This window comes from Tenrec ecaudatus, chromosome 12 (genome assembly GCF_050624435.1).
Source record: "Tenrec ecaudatus isolate mTenEca1 chromosome 12, mTenEca1.hap1, whole genome shotgun sequence".
Classification (NCBI taxonomy): Eukaryota; Metazoa; Chordata; class Mammalia; order Afrosoricida; family Tenrecidae; genus Tenrec; species Tenrec ecaudatus.
The window spans coordinates 95002616-95029196 of record NC_134541.1 but is presented as its reverse complement, the minus strand read 5'-3'; the positions used below and the strand labels follow the sequence as shown (position 1 = coordinate 95029196).

At 40.4% G+C, this 26581-nt stretch overlaps 1 protein-coding gene across 4 annotated transcripts in view; it reads right to left on the bottom strand.

Annotated features, from left to right (window-relative positions):
* PALLD (palladin, cytoskeletal associated protein) overlaps window positions 1–26581 on the bottom strand; it is a 343917-nt gene that overhangs the window by 11773 nt on the left and 305563 nt on the right. For 3 of the 4 annotated variants that reach the window (XM_075564242.1, XM_075564239.1, XM_075564243.1), the window contains 5 exons: window positions 20241–20339; window positions 19446–19496; window positions 18095–18316; window positions 15709–15858; window positions 7790–7884 (listed from right to left, as the gene is read on the bottom strand). In XM_075564242.1, the coding sequence (XP_075420357.1) occupies window positions 7790–7884; window positions 15709–15858; window positions 18095–18316; window positions 19446–19496; window positions 20241–20339 (617 nt within the window). The remainder of the gene's footprint in view (window positions 1–7789; window positions 7885–15708; window positions 15859–18094; window positions 18317–19445; window positions 19497–20240; window positions 20340–26581) is intronic. The other variant, XM_075564240.1, reaches the window with a different exon arrangement.

Here is a 26581-nt window from a genome sequence, read left to right as displayed (position 1 = left end):
CACGCCCACATGGAGGCAGGCTAGGAGGGAAGAGAAAGAGAGATCTGGAAATGAACCCCATGCTGGCACACCAGGCCTGGGGTGCTCCAGACCGGAAGGGGCAGTTCCTGGACAGGCACAAAGGCAAGCGAACAGACCAGGGATTTTTGTATATTCCTTCTCTTTTAAAAATTTATGTATATATATATATCAGTTTGGGCTATGTCATAGTGGGTGTGCCTACCTCTATAGGATAGGCACGGGATGTATGCCTGAGGAAAGAGCAGCAGGACCAATGCTCCCAGGGAGACCTGGGGGGTGAGAGCGGTGGGGAGCTGGGAGTGTCATGGACAGGGGAACAACTGGGGTGTAAGAGTCAATAACAAGGAAGAGAGAGGGATCTGAGGGGGATGGGATGTCTAAGCAATAGCAAACTAGCTAAGAGGTGGTGCCAAAAGGCGGAAATAAGGGGAAAGTGAGTGGAGCAGGAGGAAGGTAAAAAGAAACATTAAGGATCTGGGAAGCAAAGCAATGGATAGAGGTGTAACTAACGGTGTACATATATAAGTACATTAATCCACAAAAATAGTTATTGGCTTATGTGCATATATTTCTACAGCAATACACTGAGGTAGTGGATGGACTTTGGGTCTCTGCTCATATCCTCCCTCAATACAAGAACACTTTCTTCTAATAAATCAGCAGTCTGAGATATTCACCCACCCGACACAATCGCTGAAGACAAAATGGGTGCATAAGCAAATGTGGTGAAGAAAGCTGATGGTGCCTGGCTATTAAAAGATAGGGTCTTCAAGGCTTGAAGTTACACAAGCCACCATTCAGCAGTGAAACAAGTCCACATGGAAGAAGCACACTGCCAGTATGATCATGAGGAGTCATAGGGACTGGGTAATAGCCATCAGCCGACATATAACAAACAAAAACATATTGTTGAGAATGAGGGGGGTTGGAGCAGTGATCCAAAGCCCATCTGTAGACAATGGAACAATCTCCACATAGAATGGCCACAGCGAAGGGATGAGTCAATCAGGGTACAGTAAAGCGTTGATGAAACATACTATATTCCTCCGGTTCCTTGAGGCTTCCTCACCCCCCACTACCATGACCCCAGTGCTGCTTCTCAATTCAGTTAAGATCGGAACATGTATACAGGTATAGATAAGAGATGGGAACTCATGACACACAGAATCCAAGAACAGTGGGAACAGTGATACCAGAAGGGTCGGGAGAAAATGGGGAAAGGAAGGGAAAAAGGGAGAACTGATCACAATGACTGACACATAACCATGCACCCCTCTCCAGGGGGAAGAACAGAAAACAAGAGGGAAGGGAGACAGCGGTTGGTGTGAGATGATTAACACTGTATAACCTATCAGGGGGTTATGAGGGTGGGGGAGGGGGAAGAAGGGGGGGGAAAAAAAGAGGAGCTGATACCAAGGGCTCAATAGAAAGTAACTGTCTAGAAAAGAATGAAGGCAACACATGTACAAACATGCCTGATTCAATCAATGTATGGAGTGTGATAAGAGTTGTATGAGCCCCCAGTAAAATGATTAAAAAGAAAAAGAAAACCCCCGTGAAGGTGATTTGAATCCTATAGCGCAGAGCAGAACTGTTCACAGGATTTCCTAGGAGCCCTGGTGGTGTGGCAGGTTACTCATCAGGCTGCGAACTTCTTGGCAGCAGTTCAAAACCACCAGCCACTCCGCAGGACAAAGATGGGGTTATATGCTGCAGCAGAGATTTACAGGGTCAACGACCAGTCACAATGGCCTCCGTGGCCCAGAAGCAGGCTGCGGTATCTTCCTCCTACAGAGAAACTGATGGGTCTAACCTTGTGATAGCAGGGGATCTGTCTCTCATAATACATGGGTCTAATATTTCCATATCTGAAAACCCCATGGTTCACAGGCATCACATAAAAAACCAGAAATGCAAAAATCATTTAATTTGGAAGCTTATTATAAATTTAGCCAGCTATTAATTGCATATCTTAAAAAAGATAAGTAACTAGTAGAAATCATAGAATGAGCCCTGGTGACTTAGTGGTTACAGATGGACTGCTAACTGAAGGGTCAGCAGTTCAAAACCAGTAGCTGTTCCTTGGGAAAAAGACAAAAGACTTTTTACTTCTATAAAGAGTTACAGTTTCAGAAACTCAGAGGCAGTTCTACTCTGTTCTATCAGGTAAGTTGGGAGTGAGTCTGGGTTTGGTTGGAGTAGAAATCATAGAAGAGGAAATTAGAAAATATGGGGTGGAATATTAATATTTATTCTAAATAAATATTTTTAAATCCATGTGAGTAGGCATTTTGTTGGCATAGTGGTTACAGGTTGGGCTGCTAACCACTGGTCAAAGATGAGGGGCTTTCTACCCCATCAAAAGTGACGGTCTCAGAAACCTACTCTGTGCCACAGGATCACGGTGAGTTGGGATTGAATCCATGGGAATGAGCTTTGAGTCTGAGTATATGAGAAATAGCTACCAAATCTTTTCCAGCAGAAATTACTATAATTTTCCACTTGGATTTTAAATTACAAATATAATTTTTAATACTTTTTAATATCCCTTTAATTGAATTTCATTTCCATATTAACCCAGAAAACATTAAATACTAGGGTGGTTTCTTTTGCAGCAATTATCCATATGCTTATACACATTTTTTGATTTCAAATAAAATTGTGCAAATCTGATTTTTTATATTATCTTTTTAAAATACATGGCTAGAGATATCTTAAGAGCAATATAATTCAACATGATTTCAATATAATTCAACATAATTTCTTAAGAGAAGATAATATTGAATGTAAATTCTATTAGTAATCCCTAGAAGCCTGATTTTTAAGAAAAAAATTTGTTGTGGTTTTTGAGAATATACACAGCAAAGCATACACTAATCCACGTATATAAATACACATACATGTATATACTGACTTGGGTGAAAGTTTACCAAATAAATTGGTTTTTCATTCAACAATTCACACCTTTTTACTCTGAGACATTGATTACAACCCCATAATGTCACCTCACCCCATTGTTGTGGATTTACTGTTGCCAGCACCAAAGACACTGTTTGAGTTATGATTGGAGACGAATTATAAAATTTAGTGCAATTTCAGAAATAGAGGAAAGAGCTAGGAGGTAAAAGGCATTTAATAGAGGTCTAACTATAGGCATGTATATATGTAACTATATTTATATATGAGAATGAGGAAATAGATTTATGTGCACATATTTATAGGTTTAGTATTAAGGTAGCAGATGGACATTAGGCCTCCACTCAAGTACTCCCTCAATGCAAGGATACTTTGTTCTATTGAACTGGCATTCCATGATGCTCACCTTCTAGCTGAGAAGCAACAAAGCCCACATGGAAGCATACCAGCCGGTGTGATGATGAGGTACGGAAGAGATCAGTTACCAGGCATCAAAGAACAAAAAAATCATATCAATGTGTGCTCACCTCCCAGATATGATCGCTGAAGACAAATGGGTGCATAAGCAAAAGTGGTGAAGGAAACTGATGGTGCCGGCTATCAAAAGATATAGTGTCTGGGGTCTTAAAGGCTTGAAGGTAAACAAGCTCAGAAGCAACAAAGCCCACATGGAGAACCATAGCAGCCTGCATGATCACAAAGTGTCGAAGGGATGAGGTATCAGGCATCAAAGAACAAAAAATCATGTTATTGTAAATGAGGGGAAGTGTGGAGTGGGGACCCAAAGTCCATCTGTGGGCAACTGGACAGCCCCTTATGGAAGGGTCCTGGGGAGGACACGAGTCAGTCAGGGTGCAGTGTAGCAACGATGAAACATATAACTTTCCTCTAGTTCTTAAATGCTTCTTCCCCACCCACTATCATGATCCCAATTCTACCTTACAAATCTGGCTAGCCCAGAGGATGAACACTGGTACAGATAGAACTGGAAACACAGGGAATCCAGGGCAGATGATCCCTTCAGGACCAGTGCTGATAGTGGCAATACTGGGACGGTGTAGAGAGGGTGGGGTAGACAGGGGGCACTGATTACAAGGATCTAAACAATAACCTCCTCCCTGGGGGATGGGCAACAAGAAAGTGGGTGAAGGGAGACATCTGACAGTGTAAGATATGACAAAATAATAATTTATAAATTATCAAGGGTTCATGAGGAAAGGGGGAGCAGGGAGGGAAGAGTAAAAGGAGCTGATGCCAGGGGATTACGTGGAGAGCAGATGTTTTGAGAATGATGAGGGTAACGAATATACAAATGTACTTTATACAATTGTTGTAGGTATGGATTGTGATAAGAGTTGTATGAGCCCCCAATATAATGATTTAAAAAATAGAAATTGAGTGCAATTTCCTTATTTAACGACACTAGATGACATCTGCTGATATTCTTGATCAAGTAATCCAGGAAAATTAAATCTGTTCCACTTCTAATATTTAGCATTCAGCTTGATGAATCTATAGACATTGCAAACTGTTCACAGTTGCTGGTTTACGTGAGGTATATTAATGATGGTGAGTTTAAAGATGAGTTTTTTTTGCAAACCTCTTGCTTGAAACAACAACTACTGTACATAATATATTTGACACAGTTGGTTCACTTCTGAAAGAACATAAGATCTCTTGGGGAAAGGTTTGTGGTGTTTACACAGATGTTGCTCCAGCTATGCTAGGATGTTGATCTGGATTTCAAGGTTTGGTACTGAGTGAGGCACCAAAAGTCATCGGAACTCACTGTATGATTTATCGGCAAATACTAGCAATGAAGATGCTGCCACAAGAGTTACAAGAAGTCATGAAAAGCGTCCTTAGTTCTGTCAAAAAGACGAGAGCTTTAAACAGTGGATTGTTTTTGTAACTGTGCAACGAGTTGGGCGTGGCGAACAATGCTCTACTATTTGACACTGAATTGAGATGGTTGTCAGAGGAAAAGTTCTAAAATTTGTTTTTGAGCTTTGTGTTGCACTCAAAACGTTTTTAAATCAAAAAGCAAAAAAAAAAAATATCAAAAAGCAAGATCGCAGTTTGAAGCAGTTTTCAGCGATAAAAGTGAACTGCAGAAAATATCTTACTTGGCTGACACCTTTGCCTTCTTGAATGATCACTGCAAGGACCCCACCCACGCAACGTGCCTTGATTTGTCTGAAAAGATCCGATCATTCCAAATGAAACTTCAGCTTTGGCAAAAATAATTGGATGGAAATAAAATTTACATGTTGCCTACCTTATCTGCTTTCTTTGTGGTACATGACATTGAACCCGTCAAAAAGATTATGATGATAATTTCTGTGAAAGGACACTTGCACATACTTGTAGACGAAATTTCATCATACTTTCCAAAACTACCTGACACCCCATTTGCACTTGCCAGAATCCCATTCGCAGTCAAAGTGTAAGATGTTCCTGAGATGGCACAAGAGGACTTCATTGAACTTATTAACAGTGATGCAGTGTGAACTGATCTCTGTACAATGACAGTTACAAAATTCTGCATCAAGTGTCTGCAGTCAGATCCTGCTCTGTCTGAGACTATGCTGTGCCTTCTTCCATTCCCAACAGCATATCTTTGTGAGAGAGGGTTTTCCGGCTTGTTGGTTATCATGTCTAAACACAGAAGTAGACTTGTTGTGGAAGATGATCTTCGTTGTGCTCTTGCAAAGACTGCCCCGAGAATTTCTAATCTGGTGAGAAAGAAACTATCTTAACCTTCGCACCGAAGTTGGCTTTTTCCGAATACAGTTGCAAATTGTCGCAAAGTAGTTTACTGTTGTTATGTTGACTGTTACGCATGCTACACCATGCTTCAAGACAAAATTTCATTTATTTGTCATTAGAAATAAATATTTCACAATATACAACATGTCATTCTTGTGATTACTCACTATGCTTTAATTATGTTCAATTTGTAACAATGAAAATACATCCTGAATATCACATATTTACATTACGATTCATAACAGTAGCAAACTTACAGTTATGAAGTAGCAATGAAAAAAATTTTCTGGTTGAGGGTCACCACATGAGGAACTGTATTAAAGGGTCCCAGCATCAGGAAGGTGGAGAACCGCTGGTCAAAAGACTATCGTCTGAAGGGTGCCTCCTGTCAGACCAGAGCCAGGTCTGGGTTACGATTTGTGTTTTGTTCCACCTTTGGCTCCCACTCTGCCCAGGACCTCATATAGTCCGCAGTGGTCGTTGGACTAGTTCTTGCATTTCAGGGTTGTGGAAGCTGGTGTTCACATGGTCGACTGGTTCTGTAGACAAATGGTTTTCTTGTGTCTTCGGTTTTCTTCATTTGTTTTCACTCCAGACCACGAGACCTTAAATGGAGTCACTATCAACCACAGCAGGATGTAGAACACTGACTCTGTGGGCTAGGTGATGCCAGCTGACCTTAGCATCCACCAAGACAATAGTCCTAAGCTCTCAGGTCAATTCATTCTCTGTAGTTGGCACGGTTTCTACAAGTATCAGTTCGTGTCACTGAATATTCTTTGATTGTGGAACCATTCTATTCTCACCCTCCTTTTGTGAGCTGTTCCTACCCTGTCAATGCACTGTCCCCCCACCCCTAAGGTTATTACAATCTTCAGATACACTGTTGCCAGTTTAATCTCATATAGCTAGTTCTTAAGAAAGTATAAAGCTCAAGAGAGACGTTTTCCCCTAGTTGAGCTAAACTGCAGAGTGAAGAAGACTTCAGGGGCATTTTTATTTCTGAAGCACTTAATGAATAGCAGTGGGACAAATGAAAGATCCGTGTAACAGGGGAGTAATTATCAGCTTGCCTTATAGTTTACTCTTCTTCAAGCAGAAACCTAATTTAAGAGAAAAATACTTTTCTAAGAGCACAGGCATATCGAACAGCTTAAATGTACAGAAATCCACATGAAAAGCAGAAGAGCAAAATGCAAAATCATGGACTTGATATGTTTTGAGTGTATAGCCACAGACACATGCCTTCCTGCGAACAGATATTGCCACAATGCAGTTAGAAATAAATTTGGACATGGTCAGGGTCATAAGGCTCTTTTAAAAGGTAGACAAATGGCTCTCTGGCTCCAATCCCATGGGTCTGATGCTTGCCCTGTGTTTCCTGTACAGCAAAGATGTTTATATTTGTGGTCTGTTAGTTTCTAGTTGTCAATCTCGGAGGGTGCTCTGTCTGTAAGATGGGTATATCAGAACCTACGCTGACAGGGTAGTTGATTCACCATGTTCTTTTATAAGCAAAAATATATCACTAAGAAATAATATCATTTCCCCGCTGCTGCCTCTCATTAGTCTGTCAGCATTCCTAAATAAGGGTAGGAAAATACAGACTAGAAGTCACAAAGACTACTGTTAGCAGACATTTGTTTGGGTTTTTAAATATAAGAAATCTTGTCTATAAGAGTTTACTCTAAAATATGCTCTTTTGGAAGAAAATGGAAGAAATGCTCTTTTGGAAAATGAACATTAATGAAGGAGCTGATTTTTAAAAAGTCTAACGACGGTTCCTTACAATGGTCAAGCTACACAGATGTTGGTTAGAGAAATTTGGTTTTGGGTATCTGTGGACCATTTCCTAGGACTTTCATGTTAATGTGCTCGTTAAGCATGCTGAGCTAGGACTTCTTCACATATAAAATGCGTCAGCTTTGAACAGACCTCGCACATATTAACACATTTTCGTTCCCTTTCTGAATCATGAAGAAGAGAAAACATCAAGCAGCCAAGATTTTACTAAGGGCACATTCCTACTGTCTTCTAGCACCATTCCACAGAGTGCACCTGTGGGAGGAGATGTTTGCAATACCTTCTGATGTGAGGATGGCCTGAAGGAGAGCGGGGACTGCGGCCTCTCTGGTTGACAGCTTGTACCATTAGCCGTCCAGTACAACTGATGCGGCCCTGTCAGACAACAGGAAAAGAAAGGATTGGCTATGCAAAACCACAATTAAAACACTACCATGTCTATCACTCCTTAAAATATTATTTCATAACAAAGAAGCATCTCATATTAGGACACCAACCCTCTTCAGAAATGCACTTTCCCCACATTAAACACAGTAAAATTCTGAATTTATTTTAGAAATTCAAGTGACAAGTTCTTCCTCTGAAATGTTAGCTAAACTTTGCCGTTTAGCTAGGGTCATGTCTAAAAGGGCAATCCTTATTGAACTTAATTCTAATCTGTGAAGGGCTGGAAACTGAGTCAAAAGATATTACTGTCTCATGATGACTGTTTTCACGATCAAGTATCTACAGATGGCGGCCAATTCTGAAATCAAAACTAAAAGACGTTAGTGTTCTGTCAGGTGATTTTAGTTAATATACTTGTTAAATGATAGTGGCATTTCCCCCAAAGTGATAAAGCAAGAGAAATGTTAGCAGGGCCTGTTATTATAAGTGTGCATGGGGAAGAGATAAGCAACATGTCTGTATGACATCATGTTCACTTGAAGAGAACACGTTTCAGCTTTAAAAACTAGAAGCCGCAAAATACCTAAAGTACGTGGGTCTTACAATAACGGTCCAATGAAAGTTGCATTTTATCTCTTTGTCATCAAAAGCTTGATGGCTGCCACCATGGGGCATGATAAAAGTAATGTGTACGGAACCCAGAGGCTCTTGTTTGGTTCAGTCCTTCTCCTAATTTTGTTTCCCCGTCAGTGTTACCAGGCGGCCACAGGGATCCAAATCCAAGCGCCCCTCTCTTCACGGAGAATGAGTATATATCCATTTCATTTCGGATTAAGTCAAAAGGGACAGAAAGAGCAAAAATGAGAAGGAAATCGGTCATGAACAATTAGGCTTAGTTAATTCTCTCTGAGGGGTGACTTGTAGCCCTCACACACTCTTACACTTGCACTAAAATGCTCCCATTGGCTCCCATTTCCACTGCAAGTTGGAAAAACGGAGAGGTAACAAACGTAGGGATGCTTTGTGTGTTCTGTGGAATACCCTTCTGAGATCTAGCTGAGGTGGGTCAGGGTACTGATGTTGGAAGGAACACGGGGGAAATAAACAAAATGAAACGAAACAAAACAAAAACTCAGCAGGATTCAGTAGAGATCAGGCCTGCAGCCAGCTATCTCAAAGCCTCGTCTCCTTGGCGGGCAAGAAGCACTCAGGAGATGCAGACCCCAGGGGCATATCAGAATTAGGAGTCCCAAAGAGAAAGAGGGAGTTGTAAACACACACAACGCAACTAGCCGTGTACCATTCGAGCAGTGCCTCCCTCTAGCAATCACAGCACTTGCTAGTCAGTCAGGCGGCAATGTGTTTATTGAGTGTTTCCATTCTGCATGGAAATGCAGTTAAAGCTCAATCCACATGACACCAACATCTTTCATGCTGAACTCCTGGCATACGCTTGGGCTTCCCTAAACCAGCTCAAAATCGACCAATCAGTTCCATCTAACCAGAGACCGGCTTGTCATTCTGTGCTAGCTTGAAGACTGCCCTCAAGTCGGAAGCATTTCCCGCAGCAGCAGGGCCGCCCGACGAACAGGCTTCCGTAGAGCAGATGCAGACCCTGGCAGTTTGTTCTGGAAGGGCCCAGGTGAGCCAATCCTAGAGCTGCTCTATTCTAGAACACACGGAGACTGCACGGCCCAGAACAGATTCAAGGGCGACAGGCTTGATTTGGGGGAAAATACCCTAGGCTAACACAAAGCAGCAGGCATGCTGTTGAGAAAAACGACACATTTCTGTACCATTTTCAAGATTTCACTGCTGCTCCTTTGAATTACACACACAACCATTGTCCTGGAATCTTTCTTTCCCTCTCCCCAACTTCAGAAACAAGAATATGTTCTCATGGGCCACATTTTTATTCCTATACTAATTCTCCCCTCAATTCTGAACACGAAGAAGGGGGGGAATAGTCTTTAGAATGCAGAATTAACAGTCTGACTTCATGTAGTGCTCAGGACTAAAAATAATATGTGTCAATAAGTGACCAAAAACATTTAGAAATCATCTTAGGAAACTGTATAATTTTAAAATGATGAGGGCAAAGAATGTACAGATGTGCCTTATATAATTGATGTATGTATGGACTGTGATAAGAGTTGTATGAGTCCCTAATAAAATGTTTAAAAAAAGCTGTATATTTTTGTCTTTTATTAATTGGGAAAAAAATCCAGAATTCAATGAAAGTATTATTGTAGTGATACTTCTAATGTATACTAATTAACAGTTCAAATTGTAATGATACTTCTAATGTATACTAATTAACAGTTCAAATTGTAACATCTGAATATCTTTTTTAATGAGAATCATCTTAGAGTCACACAGAATTCGAGTTAAATAATTTCGAATCATATGAAATGTACCAATTACATCTCAGTAATCATCATAATTAGCAGGCTCTGCTGCACATTAATGCTGCTGCATTTGCTTTACTGGATTTCTCATTTCTATCTGCTCTATTAGTGCCACATGGAGTAGTAAAGGAAGCGACCGTTTAAAGCCTGAAATAAGCCAGGAAAGTATAATGCCAAAACAAAGCATAATCAACAAACCACTTTTTTTATATTTAAGTCAGCTGTGCGTTACTTTCTATCCCAAACAAATCCACAGGATTGAAAGCCACAGTGCAACCACTAAGCTTGAATTTTGAAGTGATTCTGCATTAAATATCCAGCTTGTGAGGATTACTTGATTTCTCCCGCATGCAAGGCCAGCTATTTACATGATACGGGAATAACATTTATATTTCATAGTTTATGAAATTTAACCTGTGGCACATAGGTCCTTAGAAGAGCTTTCCACTAATAGACATAACACAGTTTGAGGGCGCATCAAGCTGCACAACAGCCACTCCAAACCCAAATGCAAGACAAAGTAACTTAGCAACACAACAAAACAAAACAAAACATTCGTGTTTAGATTTAGTTGTCTTTACGATAGGATTAGCGTCTAAAATAAACTATGTTTGTGAGGCTCCGTTTGGCATCATGTGTGCGGTGACACTGCAGAATCACTCCGCATCTCACTAAACTATGGGGCTGCTTTGCTCTCTCATGAGCTGCTGAGCCGCACACAGCCAGGGCAATGCACAGCCCAGTCAGGGTATGTTTAGAGCGGTGTGTTCTGTCCCACATAGATTTGGAAGCAGTCAATAAGAAATGGAGTAAGAAATGTTTCTTATTCCCAGAAGATTAACCCAGGTGGGAAAAAACCTTATTCTATAAAATGTTCTACTGAAAGTTAGCATTTTCCTCTGTCCTTGGTTCTCACCCTTTCTCTTGGCTGCTTTCTGTCATTATTTTCCACTGCCGTCTGTGTTTCATTACCCAACCAAGTTTTCCACTCCAGTCCATTCCCCTTTCCCTTGGTCCTTTCACATTATGGAGTCTACACTACATTAGAGAAAGAGATGTAGTGGTCTCCTTTTCAAACCTAACTACTTTGGGAATTACAAAAAAAAAAAAAAAAAAAAAATCAAGGTAACCGAAAGAGCGGGGCTTTAACTTCTGTTTTCTGTTGACTACACATTATGTATTTGGCATTAACATTTGGAAAGCTTTAGCTGTTACTTTTCAATTTTTCATTCAGGGTCTGCCTATGATGTTTTGTTTAAACCAGCTTCTAGTTTACCAAGAAAGAGAATGGGAAAGCAATATACAACAGCAGATGCTATAAAGCTGAGTTGAAACATTTCTGTAATGGCATTTCTACAGCAGCAAATGATAACCTCTGCCACGAGTTAGAACAGGGGTCTGCCGCTGGTCAGTTTGTAGAGGCCCACTTCGTTTTTCCTATGGGTAAAGTAAGCCTTTCCATTGGTAAGGGAGCTCACAAAACCAGCACCTGGCACATTTGGCTGTAGCTTTACTAAAGATCCCAGGATAGAAAGGCAGGCATTCCACTCGCAATTGCAATGCACCAGTTAATCTGCTCCGAGGTCCGGTGGTGTACTGGTTATGCTTTGGGCTGCTAAGTGCAAGGTCAGCAGCTTGAAATCACCAGGTGCTCTGTGGCAAAAAAAAGAGGCTGTCTACTCATGTAAAGAGTGAAGTCCTGAAAACCAACTGCAACGTTCTAGGGTCCTGTTGGGTCACTGTGAGTTGGAATTGACTTGATGGCAGTGAGTCAATATGCTCAAGGACTTGGAATTGCATCTACTCTCTCGAGGCATAAATACAAAAACATCTCCCACACTACCGACAACGGGTCACACAGATCTATCTACGCAGTGTTTTGGAGGAGGTCTTCAGACTTGGCTCATGAGTTTTCCTTCCTTTGTTGCTGGTTGCTTAGGTAGAAAAGAAGACTCTTGAGTCTTGCCTTCTGGTGATCAGTCCACGTGGAGACAGAATTCTAGGCCTTAGGAACTGCTTTGACCATTTTGACTCTGGGGCTCTGTCTGAGGGGGTGGTCTATAAACCCAGAGAAGTCAGAATCCCCTATGCTTAAATTGTAGAACAAAATATTCTGTTAGAAAAAGAAAAAAAAAAGAGGACCTGATGCAAAGGGCTTAAGTGGAGAGCAAATGCTTTGAAAATGATTAGGGCAAAGAATGTGCGGATGTGCTTTATACAATTGATGTATGTATATGTATGGATTATGATGAGTTGTATGAGCCCCTAATAAAATGTTAAAAAAAAAAGGGCAAAGATGTGACTTTGAGGATTACGGTGTACTCATGCCATGGCATGTCCACTTAGCTCATGTGAAAACTGAATAATGGAAGAATTGGTGCCTCTGGACGATGGTGTTAGAGAATCATATTGCATATACCACGCACTGCCAGCAGAACAGATAGATGTGTCTTGGATGGCACTGGACCGGGCAGTGCTCTATTCTGCTGAACACATGGTCATATGAGTTGGAAGCCACACAAAAGACTCCCAACTACAGAAATAACAAGTAATCAACAAATGAATGTATCAATCAATAAACCAATCAAGCCCTGAAAAAAAAAAAGAAAGAAAAAAAATCAAAAGCAAACAATCCCACTGCCCTCAAATCCATGCTAAACCATAGCAACCCTCGACAGTTTCTGAGCGAGAAACCTTTCTGGGAGCAGACAGCCTCCTCTTTCCTGTGGAACTGCTGCGGATGGATTAGTAACCTGACTTACAGAAAGGAGGGGTCTGGGCAATGTGATATATACGGGTTCACATCTCCTTTCTTTGTCTTCTCTCCAGATAGTCCAGGTAAAGACAGAGAGAGTTAACACAGTGTTCGACTGAGATGTGGTGAAGCAGTAGGACTCACTGGGTCTGGGGTGAGGGCGGGGATTGCTCTCTCTCGGGCTTTCTCTTGGCTGGAAGCAGAGCGCAAGCTTCCCAGCTTCATGTGTGGCTCGAATCAGCTCTGGGGAGGGTGTGTCCCATCCTCCAGCTCACAGCTCCTCCACGCAAGCCCACAGCTGTGGCGGGGATGGCACCGACCTTGCTTCCCAAGGGAGGATTAAGAAGGAAAAGCCAGGTGGCAGGAAGACCACACACCACCATGTGCCATGGAAATCCCACCCCACTCCAACTGGCTTGCTTTCGTAAGAGAGCCTCTGGGAGCAGAATATCTAGGAACACATCTGACCCTTTCCATCCTGGCTCCAAATGCTTCGGCAAGCCACACAAGCTGCTGTTCTGAGACAGGGCAACAAGTCTTTGGGTAACAGACGGGCAGTCAGTAAGTTATCAAACGTGTCCCAGGAGTGAGGTATATGGAGTACTGGGACTTGACATACACCATTTAAGTCTGTACGATGATTCTCGTTTCATAGGAAACAAAACTGAGGCCAAGAGAGGCAGAAGTGTTGCCCCAGAGAGGGAACCCAACCTAGACCTTCTGATGCCAAAGCTCAGTCTCCATCCTGCACTACACTGGGGGCTCGGCCCTGGGCTTGGTGGTAGGAACACTATCACTCTGTGCCCCTCGACTGCTGGTTCACGTGTTTTTCTTGCGTCTCCTTGGCTTACGTTTACAAGGATGTCTTCATCAGTCCTCTTTTCCCTACTGATTTCATTATAGTTTTCCAGAAAGAGGTTAAATGATCAAAGGCTAATGACTGTGGCGGCTAAGCTGCTGTCTCTAACTTTGCACACATTGCGAGACCACCACTGCCCTTAGCGCCGAACTTGGTACAGAAACACATCCGCATAACTCATAACTTGAAGACGACTAGAGACTAGGTCTGCTTAAAGTTTTACATTTATGTCCGTTTTTTCTAAAAATGGCAAATTGCTATAAAATAACAACAACAACAAAACCTTTTAGGAAAGATAGCGTGAAAGTAATAGTCGGATCGATCCTAGTACTTGTGAGGACAAAGGAACACAGCTTAATTTCATGCCTGTAGTATACTTCAGCCTCTCTAGAGGAAGGCAGATGTAAAAGACAACATGGAGCCAATTTTCAAATTTTGTTGAGTTCCCTATCATGTTTTTAACAGGAAGAAAATGGAAATTGAGATTTGGTAAATTCCAGAATATTTACTGAAAACCCCCTAAGGAAAAAAATCAAGTTCTACTTTTACTCCAGCATCTACATATACCAAACATGAACACAAATAAGTATTAAAATGTCAACTCTTAGATGAATGTTAAACTTTTGTTTTTTTAAGTTTATGGTCATATATTCACTTATTTAAAAACTACAATCTCAAGATTGTATATTAATGTGGACACTATTTGTTGATAAAGTTTGCTGTTTTGTCACAGTTGATTAGCTAATTTGAATTTTATTCAAACCCTAATACTATCATAGAAAAATACTTTATATGATGCAAACACTGCCAATTTCATAAGCAGTGTACAAACTCTTAAAAGTTTGTAAGCATTGCTAAATTTATATGTATTTTTTTCAAAAGATAATAAACAATGGATATGATATAAACAAATCAGAAGCCTTTAAAAGATAAGAAAATTGCTGGCTAATCTTCATTAGCTATATATTCTAATTTTTATTTTTATCCTCCTTTAAAATATATCTACACAGTTTCTGGGGACTTAATTAGCCTGTCACACATTGAGTTCTTATGTTAGAAAATTATGTCTTACTCATTTTTGTGTCCTCTGTACTTAGTGTAGTGTCTAAAATATGCAAGGTGCTTAATAAAGTAGAATTTACTGGTTTGAAGTAGGATCATGATAGCCTGTAGCCCACTATTAAACCCTAAACAGTCAACTGATTTTCTGATTATAAACATAAAGGCGAATACAGAAGAGAAAATGTTTTAATAGAAACTGAATATTTACTTAATGCTATCTCTAGGTAGGTACTATCACACTTATACTTTGTCCACACTTACGCACTGCTTCACTGTCATTGATGTACGTATGTATGGGTCTGTTTTGGTAGAGAGTTTCCTGTGATTTTTGTTAAACATTTAATGTGAGCTATGCACGCCAGTCCTCATCGCCTCCGTTTTCTTCATAGAACTTAATCCTACCAGAAGGGAGAGAATCTGTGCTTGTTACTTTGGGGCACTGTCTTGGGCACCCCTGCAGCCCCACCATCTCTATGGCACACACAGCTGTGCATACTAGGCCCTCAGTCAGGGTTGTGAAAAGAATGCATTTCTGCACCCAAATCATGCCTGCAGCTGAACACCTGAGATAAATAAATACAAAACAAATATCTTATCTACTCTTTGAAACCAGGATAGAGGCAGAATTTCAAAAAGTAGTTTTATAAGTCAATGAATACTTTTAGTGTCCAATTAAATCCTTGTAAGTACAATACAAAGAACCTAGCCTAGCCCATAGCCATCTTCACCTGAGGGTTTGCAGCCAGAATGGTGTAGTTCCCATCATCATCTAAGGTGGAAGCTGTGGTCTGAAGAGAGCAGGTCCCACCCAGATCTCTTTGAATAATGTAGTGGTCACTCTTTGGAGAGATCTGCTTCCCATCCTTAAACCAATAGATCTGTGAAAGGAAACACAATTAAATATTAAGAGAGTATATAGGCTCCTTAGACCTAAGGAATAAAGTTCAGAAATAAATCCACACATCTATAGTCAACTAATTTTGAACAAAGGTGCTAAGTCCAATGGGGAAAGAAAATCTCTTCTATAAATGATGCTAAGAAACTTGGATTTCCACATGCAGCAACATGAAACAGGATCCTTGCCTCACACCATACACGAAAACAGATTAAAAATGGATTAACGACTTAAATGTGTAAACTGTTGTTAGGTGCCATCAAGTGCGTTCTAACTCCTAATGAGCCTGTACAACAGAACAAATCACCCAGTCCTGTGCCGTCCTCATGACTGTTCTTATGTTTTAGTCCATTTTTGCAGCCACCATGTCCATCCATCTCATCGAGAATCTGCCTATTTGTTGCTGCCCTTACACTTTACCAAGCATGATGTCCTTCTCAGAGACACTATGTCTTCTCCTGGTGACATGTCTAAACTATTTCAGACAGAGCCTCCCCTCCTTGCTTCTAAGGAGCATTCAGGCTATACTTCTTCCAAGACTGGTTTGTTTGTTTGTTTGTTTTGACAGCCCATTGTACTTTCCATAATCTTAGCCAACAACATGGTTCAAATGCATTGATTTTACTTCGGTCATCCTTATTTAATGTCCGAGTTTTACATGCATCTGAGGCGATTGAAAGTACCATGGCTTGGGTCAGGCCAAGCCCTTAAAGTTACAGCCTTGCTTTTCAACACTTTAAAGAAGCCTTAGGCAGCAGACTGACTCACTGTACTGTGTTGTTAGGTCTCTTACCTGCTGCTTCCTTGAGCACTGATTATGGATCTAAGTAAGATGAAATCCTTTACAACTTCAATCTTTTCTCCACTTATCGTGTTATTTATTGGTCTGGTTGTGAAGATTTTGTTTTCTTTACACTGAGTAGTAAGCCATACTGCAGACTGCAAACTTTGCTCTCCATCAGCAAGTGCTCTCAGTACGCCTCACTTCCAGCAAGCAAAGGCGTGTCATTTGCATATCACCGGTTGCTAATAAGACTTCCTCCAATCCTGATGCTACATTATTGTTCATTTAATCCAGCTTCTCTGATTATTTGTTCAGCATGCAGATTGAATAAGTATGTTGAGAGGATACAACTCTGATATCCACCTTTCTTGATTTTAAGTCATGCAGTATTCCCTTGTCCTGTTCCCTTTACTGCCTCTGGATGCATGTTCAGGTCACCACTACATGAGCACGATGAAGGGGTCTGGAATTCCCAGTCTTGTCAAGGCGCTCATAGTTTGTTATGATCCACACAGTCCAATGCCTTTGCACAGTCAATGAAACAAGGGAACATCTTTCAGGTCTTATTTGCTGTCAGCCAAGCTCTATCTGACATCAGCAATAGTACACCTTGTTCCATTTCCTCATCTGAATCTGGCCTGAACCTCTGGCAGCTCCTTTTAAGTACACTGCTGCAACCATGGTTGGATGATCTTCAGCAAATTTGACTTCCCTGCAATATCGGTGATATTGCTTGGCAGTCTGAGCATTCTTTTGAGGCACCTTTCTTTGCATTGGGAACAAACATGGATTGCTTCCAGCCGGCTGGCTGAAACGTGTACACTAAAGCCATACAGTTCCTAGCGGAACACGTACAGGCCATGCTGTCAAGGGTGGCTTTCCGCCCTGGGCTGTGAGACTATGATTTCATGAACATGGGGTGTAGCAGGAAGCATCATTTTAGGTATTTGCAATTTGTGAGTAACAATGACAGCCTCCCAGGAGCAGTACATGATGCAGCAGTGTGCCAAGCTCTTTGTCAATTATCCAGTTAGAACTCAGCTATTGACTTCCTAGTATGTTCCTCAAACTCCAACTCCACCACTCTTGTCTTTTGGTTTCTAATGCCTTCTGAAGATGGCCCTGAACTTAACTCTGCAAAACCAAACACGGCTGCTGAGTCGATTCTGACTCATTGTAAGACACAGTACAACCACCCCCAGAGGGTTGTCAAGACCCTCTGTGACAGCTGACCGCCACATCTTTCTCCTACAGAGCAGCTGGTGTGTTTGAAGAGCTGGCCCTCTGGTTAGCTGCCCAATGCTTGTCCACTTTGTCAGTAGGATCTGGAGAAAGGTAGTCTGTAGCTGATCCTACAGCATATGCTATGTGTGCTTTGGAAGTTCAGCCTTTTCTCAGAAAATATGACTTGTAAGAAGTGATGTTTCCAGCTCACCTTTGGCTTTGGGTTACCAGCCACTCTGCATGTGAAAGTCACGGGCATTCCCTCAAAGATTTTGTAATGTTTCAGCTTCACCTCAAAGAACGGCGCCACTCCATTTTCCACAGGCACATCTCCGTACTGAACCTCATCACCTGCCTCCTCCACGGGAGACCTTTCCAGCCTGTACTCTATCTCACTGATGAGTCTCTGCTCACAGCTGGAGACTTTGTACTCCTGAGTTAAACAAAGAAAGGGCATATTAGCAACCCAGCCCTTGCTGACAGTTAACCTTCTCTCCAATGAGACACACAAGGCTTTTACCATAGAGCTTAAAAACCAAGTCTGAGCCCATTTCAATCCCATATAAAACAAAAAACATCTGGAAGTAAGTACATCAGTATATGATATTTCACATTGTCTTCAAGACCCACCATCCAAAAAAGAAAAAGTCTGCAGATGAAATATATGTCTATTTCATCTTTTGGCGAGGCAGCGAGTGGAAAGGGGAGTGGAGGAGAGGAAAAGCAAAGGCTACATATTCCTGCACTGTTCATAGCAATACAACAGAGGACAATGACTCGCTCTCCAAAGGCTAAGCACTAGCTCAGAGCGGAGCTCTTCCCAAGAACAGTGTTCCAGAGCTCACATGGCAAACTGCGATATTGCACTGCGTTTACCAAAGGAGCGATCAGAAAAGGCAGCCTCAAGCTCTGTTCTCACTCACATCGTCTCCATACCATGTCTTTGCTGGGGAGCTATGAGAAACCATTTCCACACTCCTTAAAACTAAAACATGACCATCACCTTCCAATGAGAATTAAGGTAGCTCCAACAGTTCGCTTGCTTACATTTGCAGGTGAACCCATTAAAAAACAAACAAGCTCCATTTGATAATAAATAAAATTTTAAACTAGCTTTTCTCTAGAATAAGCTTATCAGCCCTCAAGGAAAAGAAACAAACCAGTTGTAGCTTGTAAGAGGACATGTAATGGAATGAATGAACTGCAAAATCATGCCATGGATTGCGGCACACTTCAAGATCACATTCAGCAATATAAAATCAGTAATTTAATTTTCCCTACACAAGTATAAGATGTGAAAACATTTTCATAATTTTATGTTCACCGTATTTATTGATGAAGTAATTATGAATTATATTCAACTTCGTAATTAATGAGAACAATCACATCACTATTTTTGTTAATATGATATTCAGTTTAAAATACATGCTGATCATATCATTATCTTTAAGTCCTATCATCCAAAAAATGTTATAATTAGCAACGGGCAGAGGAGACAGATAGATCCTAAGAAAGGAAGAACAGACACAACGACTGTAGGAGAAGAAAGTGGAAAGCGTAACCTTTTGACCATCCAGAGGACTCCCTACAGAAGCATGTGGGGACTCAATTTCCTGTAAGGATAGAAAAAAGATGTGAAGACTAATAATAGAAATAGAAAGAATAGTAAGATTTCTAGTTTTCTTAGATAAAACGTTTGTGGTGGTAATATTTAACATGCAAAAAACTTTCAGAGTTTGAAACTTTCCAGACAGCATAATTCCGTATGGAAGCTATGTATCGAGGCAGTAAAGACTGTAAAATAGCCCCATAAGCTACTCTTTTGGTGGAAGACAAACAAACAAGAAAACCACACTGTCACGAAGTCAATTCCAACTCAGCAGAAAGGGACAAAAATAGTATGTTAGCCTTCTGCTGGCATGTGATTTATAAGAATAAGAGAAAGAAAATAAGAATAGTCTTTTCTCTACATAAATATTTTACTTTAGATATTAAGTCTATATGGAGGAATATCTACAACTATTTTTAGTAATCTCCGAAAATGTTTCCCTCTATGCAAAAACATTTTCACATTAAAGCATAAGACAGGAAAAATGAAAAAATATTTGAGAATAAATTTATCGTGAGAAGATAACTAGAATAGGTATCATTGATTAAAATCATCCCATGAATCACTTAACACAGTGTCTGGTACTTATAAGTGCCCAATAAATACCATGAGATGGACTGGTGATATGAATCCTGCTGTTCTGTGACTTGTTTTCTAGTTTTAACAAACTGCCTTCAAAAATAGCATTCAAAAGAGTGTGGGGCGAAGGGAGAGTTATTTTTGGAAGAAGTTGAAAGCCACCTGGTACCTGATCAGTTGTTTCCTCCTCTGGCTCCCGGACATTAAAGACAGCTGCACTCTCGGCACCTAGTAGTCGACGAGCCATTCTTTCTTCATAGGTCAACCTCTAAACAAAACAAGTCACCAAACACAGAATTAGAAATATTACAATCATATACTACCTAATGACAAGGAAAAAAATTCTCTCTCTTCTCTTCATGACATTTTCCTGTTTAAGTTTCTCAGAAGTAGACCACCAGGTACTTCTTCCTAGGTTGTAAAATTTTCTTTCCTGCTTGGGGAAAAATGCCACAGAAACTGCGTCTACAAGGACAGTACTGTGGGAAAACTCAAGTGTGCAAGTGGTTGTCTCATTTCAAAAAGGGTGAGATGTCAATTGATGACAAACCTTGTTCTGGATTTCCTGAACGGAAAAAATGTCAACTTGGAGGTTGATTTACCAGGTCAGACTGTTAGTCAAGCTTTCTATTTAGAGGTTCTGAAAAGATTGTGTAATAGTGCATGCCAAAAAAGGCCTGATTTGTGGCAGACCCGGGAACTGGTTTTGCCACCAGGACAATGCGCCTGCTCACACAGCCATCTCAGTGCGCCAGTTTTTGGCAAAAAAGAGCGTGCCTCTCTTGCCCACACACCTTACTCACCTGACCTCACTGTGACTTCTCTGTTTCCTCAAATGAAGAGGGGCATAAAGGACAGTGATTTCATGATAGAAAAGAGGTAGAGAAAAAAAAACAAGGGAGGTGCTGTCAGCTATCCAAACAGATGAGCTTGAAAAATGTTTCCAAGAATGGAATCGCAGATTTGACAAATATATTAAGTGTAATGGAGAGTACGTTGAAGGTGATAAGGTGGTTTTTGTAAAAAAAAAAATTTAAATACATAGCTTTGAAAAAACATCCATTTTTTTTGGGGGGGGGGCCCTCGTATAACACATATAAGCTTCGCTGGTTTTGCTACTCTACAGAACCCAACTTAACACAAGCTACTATTAATCAAATTTACACACCAACAGTAAAGCTAGTAGTGATGAAGACACTGAAAATTTTGCTAACGTCTGCAGTCTGAAATTGATCAAATATCAATCAAGATGCATGGATAATTGCTGATATTTGGAATGTTAAAGCTGGAAATAAAGGAGGATTAGACTGGAAAACATAGCCTTGGAAATATGAACAACACTACGGCTGCATAACAGAACTTTGAATGATCAATGCAAACAATCCCTTTGCAACACCACAAATGGCATCTGTGCACACAGACTTCACGAGATGGAATATACAGAAAATGAACTGACTACATTTATGGAAAGAGACAACTAAGAAGCTCATCATAAGTCAGAACAAAGTCCAGGGCCAAGTTCAGAATAGACCATCGATTACTCAGATATAACTTTTTGATGAAGCTGAAGAAAAGGAATGTAAGTCTATGAAAGCCAAAGCACGACATTTTGTAGATCCAGCTAAATTTAGAGAGCATCAAGAATCAGTTGACTGAAAATGAACGTCAGAGCTGTGAGATAACAGAGGAGTTGCTATCAAGGGCTCAAGTAGAAAGAAAATACTTTGAAACTGATGATGGCAGCATATGTACAAATGCGCTTGACAAAATGGATGAATGTATGGATTGTGATAAGAGCTGGAAGAGCCCCCAATAAAAATATTTAATAAAAAACATAATCAAGAAAGCAAAAATAATTAAAAAGATAAGAAAGAAAAAACAAACAGTGGACATCGGAAGAGATTCTGAACTTGTTCTTGACTGTAGAGTGCTAAAATGAACGAAAGATATGTTGTAGGTAAAAAAGCGGAACACGGAGTGCTGTTTCACTGGAAAGTTGTTGATGTTATGTGTGCAGTCTCCTTACACCGCAAAGGGGTGATTGGCAATGTTTTACTTTTTTGTTCCTATGGGTTGTTTTCTTCCTTTGTTGTTGTTTCCTTGTTTGCTGGTTGGTTTGTTACTGTTGTTGGTGCAGTTGTTCTTATGGGGGGTTGATTTTGTCATAATAGGACTGCCAAAGTAATCCTGAGTTGTGCATAGCCCTGGACAAGCAGATAGATTCTGAACTCCTACTTACCTAGCCCCAATCCAAGAATAGTTAGTTCTGATAACATGACCCTGCTCCATACTCACCTTCATGAAATGATCATTGAAGACATGGGTGCTACAGCAAAGTGTGGTAAAGAGAGCAGGTGGTGCTTGGCTATCAATTGGAATAATGTCTGGAGTCTTAAAGGCTTGTATTCAAACAAGCAGTCATCTAAGTGAGGAGTCAACTAAGTCCACATGGAAGAATCACACAAGCTGTGTGATCCAAAGACGACAATAACAAAATCCAAATATGACAAAGGGTCATATCGGAGCCTAAATTGTGAACACCCAATTTGTCGAAGGCTGTGGATGACAGAGGAAGCCCAAAACCCATCTGCAGAATATCCAGTCACATTAAGCCTCTGGCAGATCCCCTGTAGCCACAGACAAGGGTCTTAAATAACTTTACTACTTTATAGAGATCATTGTAAACTTTATTATGCTGGATCACACTCGATACTTGTCAGTTGACCTCCCTCTTTCAACCTGAATTTGTTCTAGGGGCTCGAATATTTCTTGCTTGTTCTATATGACAAAAGTTTCTTCCCTGGATTTTTAAATATTGGTGGTGGTCTTTTTTTCTTACCTCATCATTTGTATTTTTATATTATTATTTTATCCTTACCACATTATTTTGTTTTTGATGGTTTCTGTTGGGCTTCCCAGTTTATGAAACACAGGAGTTGATGCATAAAGATAATAACTGAAGCAAGGGTTTCTAGGGAATTCAGGGTTGGGAAATAAGGAGGGTGAGAGATAAGAAGGATTTGGGAAGGAAACAATGAATGCGGTAGGGAGCACTAGAATGGATTGTGATTATATAACTCATTATAAAAGTGATTTAACCAAGGAAGTATATGATATGTGGATACTATATCAAGAAAAGCATGAAAAAAAAAAAAGAAACCAAACTTGACCAATGGTTACCATAGGTGATGGCGAAAGAGTTGCTGTGTAGGAGGCAATGAGTTTATGCCAATGGTGGTGGAATAATTTGGAAAAGGATATCAATAGTGGCTGAACACAAAGCATATAATCAATTACACTGTATGATCAATTATACAAGCAGAAGTTGTGGAATTGGAGAATTTTCTCTTGTGTACATTTTTTACAGAAGATCCATCCTCAGCAGAGTAGTAAAGAGCCAGAAGTATAGCTTGAAAAAAATGTAAAGAATGACAATAATGAAATATGTAAAGACAGAGTTAGAAAACATTTTGAAACTAAAAGAACAAAAGAAAAAATTCAAGGCTTGAGGTGTAATATTGAAGGCTACTGTGGGCAAAATATTGAGTGATATAAAAGAAGCATCCACAGAAGGCTGAAGGAGTACAGAGTCACAGGACCAGCAATAAGGCCAGTCTTACCAAAGGTTCACCATTTCAAGAGGTCGCACATGATCAAGAACCAGTAGCGTAAAGGAAAACATTCCAGCTCCACTGAATGCACTACTAAAAACAAGCTCCAGGAATTGATACAATTCCAACTGAGACGTTTTAATCAATATATGCAATTCTGGAAGTGCTCACTGATCCATGCCAAGAAATTTGAAGTCAGCAAGCTGTCCAAGTGATTGGGAGAGATGACTTTTTTTTTTAATTAAAAAATATATTTTTAAAGTTTTATTGGCACTTCTTCCACTTATAATTCCATAGTTCACTCATATAAGGAGAGTTGTTCAGTCATTATCACAATCAATTTTAGTGTGTTTTCTTCTTCCCTGTACTCATTATTAGTGTAATTACTATTATATTTTACTCACGGGTACAGTATACACAACAAAACATTCTCCAAACTTTCTCCAAAACACCTTTTTTAAAAAAAATCATTTTATTAGGGGCTCATACAACTCCTAACACAATCCATCCATACATCAATTGTGCAAAGCACATTTGTATATTTGTTGTCCTCATCATTCTCAAAACATTTGATCTCCACCCAAGCCCCTGGCAGCAGGTCCTCATTTTTTCCCCTCCCTCCCCACTCCCTCTCCCTCATGAACCCTTGATAATTTATAAATTATTATTTTGTCATATCTTGCTCTGGCCCATATCTCCCATCACCCACTTTTCTGTTTTCTGTCCTCCAAGGATAAGGTTACATGTAGATCCTTGAAATCGGTTCCCCCTTTCCAACCTACCCTCCCTATGCCCTCCCAGTATCACCACTCACACCACTGGCCCTGAGGGGATCATCCGCCCTGGATTCCCTGTGTTTCCAGTTCTCATCTGTACCAGTGTACCTCCTCTGGTCTAGTCAGACTTGCAAGGTAGGAATTGGATCATGACAATGCGGGGGTGGGGTGGGGAGAGAAAGCATAAGCAAATGTGAAGAAAGTTGATGGTGTCCGGCTATCAAAAGATATAGCATCTGGGGTCTTAAAGGCTTGAAGGTAAACAAGCGGCCATCTAGCTCAGAAGCAACAAAGCCCACATGGAAGAAGCACACCAGCCTGTGTGATCACAAGGTGTCAAGGGATCAGGTATCTGGCATCATCAGAACAAAAAATCTTACCATAGTGAATGAGGTGGGGAGTGCGGAGTGGAGACCCAAAGCCCATTTGTAGGCCACTGGACATCCCCTTACAGAAGGGTCTTGGGGAGGAGACGAGACAGTCAGGGTGCGATGTAGCAACGATGAAAATACAACTTTCCTCTAGTTTCTAAACATCTACATGCATGTTTCCGTGGCACACGGATTATACTCGGTTATGCAACCATTACTGATATTCTTTCAGGAGAAATCCTTATTTTTGCCCATTCCAAAGAAAAGTGACACAACAGAAGGTGGACTTATCTAACAATAGTATTAATATAACATGCAAGTGAAATTTTGATAAAGATACTTCAAAACCAGTTGCAGCAGCCCCATGGACAGGGAACTTCCAGAAATCCTAGCTGGCTCTAGAAGAGGATGTGGCAAACGCAGTATCATTGCTGACATCAGATGGATCTTGCTTAAAGTACAGAGTATCAGAAACATGTTTACCTGTGTTTTACATGACTAGATGGCAGCACATGATGAACAATATATCAAAGAATGGGAACTCCAGACACGTAACTGTGTCTACGAAGAACCTACACATGGACTATGCGGTAGTCACTTGAACAGAACAAAGGAATGAATGCTGCATCGCTTAAAATGACAAACGGTATGTGTTGGGATCGTATGGTTTCAGCCTACTTTTAAAACTTTGTGCTGAGCAAATAACCAGAGAAGCTGGACTATACGAAGAACACAGCACTGGGAATGGAGGAAGGCTCATTGACAACCTACGATGTGCATGACACAATCAGTCTTGCTACAAGTGAGGTGGAAACGAGGCACACACTGATGAAGACCAAAGGCGATAGTCCTTAGTCTGGATTATGTATCAAGGTAAAGGAAACATAAACCCTCACAACTGGACCAATCAATAAGCAACCTCATGATCAGATGAAAGCAGGAAAGAATGAAGTTGTAGAAGTTTCATTTTACTAGGATTCACAAACCACCACAAGAGAAATAAGAGTCAAGAATGTACTCCATTGGGCAAATCTTCTGCAGGAGATCTTTGTAATCATTTACTCTATGATCATTTCCTGGACTATTTGTGAACAATAGTTCAACATAACAATCCACAAAGAATGACTGCATGCAGTAGAGTAAGCAATAGAACTATGAAAGATACTTGCCAAACCAAATATCCATAACTCAGGATTCTACTCAGTGGCTGACGGCTTGCCATGCATGTCAAGAACGTGGGAGTGATTTTGCATCTACCAAGAAGCACTTTGAGAGGGCTTAAAACCATTTTACTAGGCTAGCTTTATCAAAGGTAACTTTTAAGATTTTATTTTTTGTCTTTTTGATGTTTCCTGCTCTTGTTCCTTTGACTGTTTCTTCTAAAGATTTAGATTTAAAGATTAAGAAGGAACGCTCAGAGACATCTCAGGGCACTTTACCACATATGTTTGATATATTGTAGTAAGAAAGCCAGGAACAGAGAAGAATTGTGAAGCAGAAAACTATTTTTAAAATTCAGAGTTTTTTCCAGATGAATTTCTGAATATAGATACAAATATATGGGAAACTTTCTAATTAGGAAATTATGCTGGCTAAATTTACAATTTCTGGTGATTGCTGGTTCTAGTCCCAGTTGGAACTGGGAAGTAAAACAATTTGGTTGCTAAATTAGAAAAGCCCCAAGTTAAAATTATTTTATTCATTAAAGAAGTAGTGCTGGACAATGAGAAGTAGGGGCTGCATGGCATATCT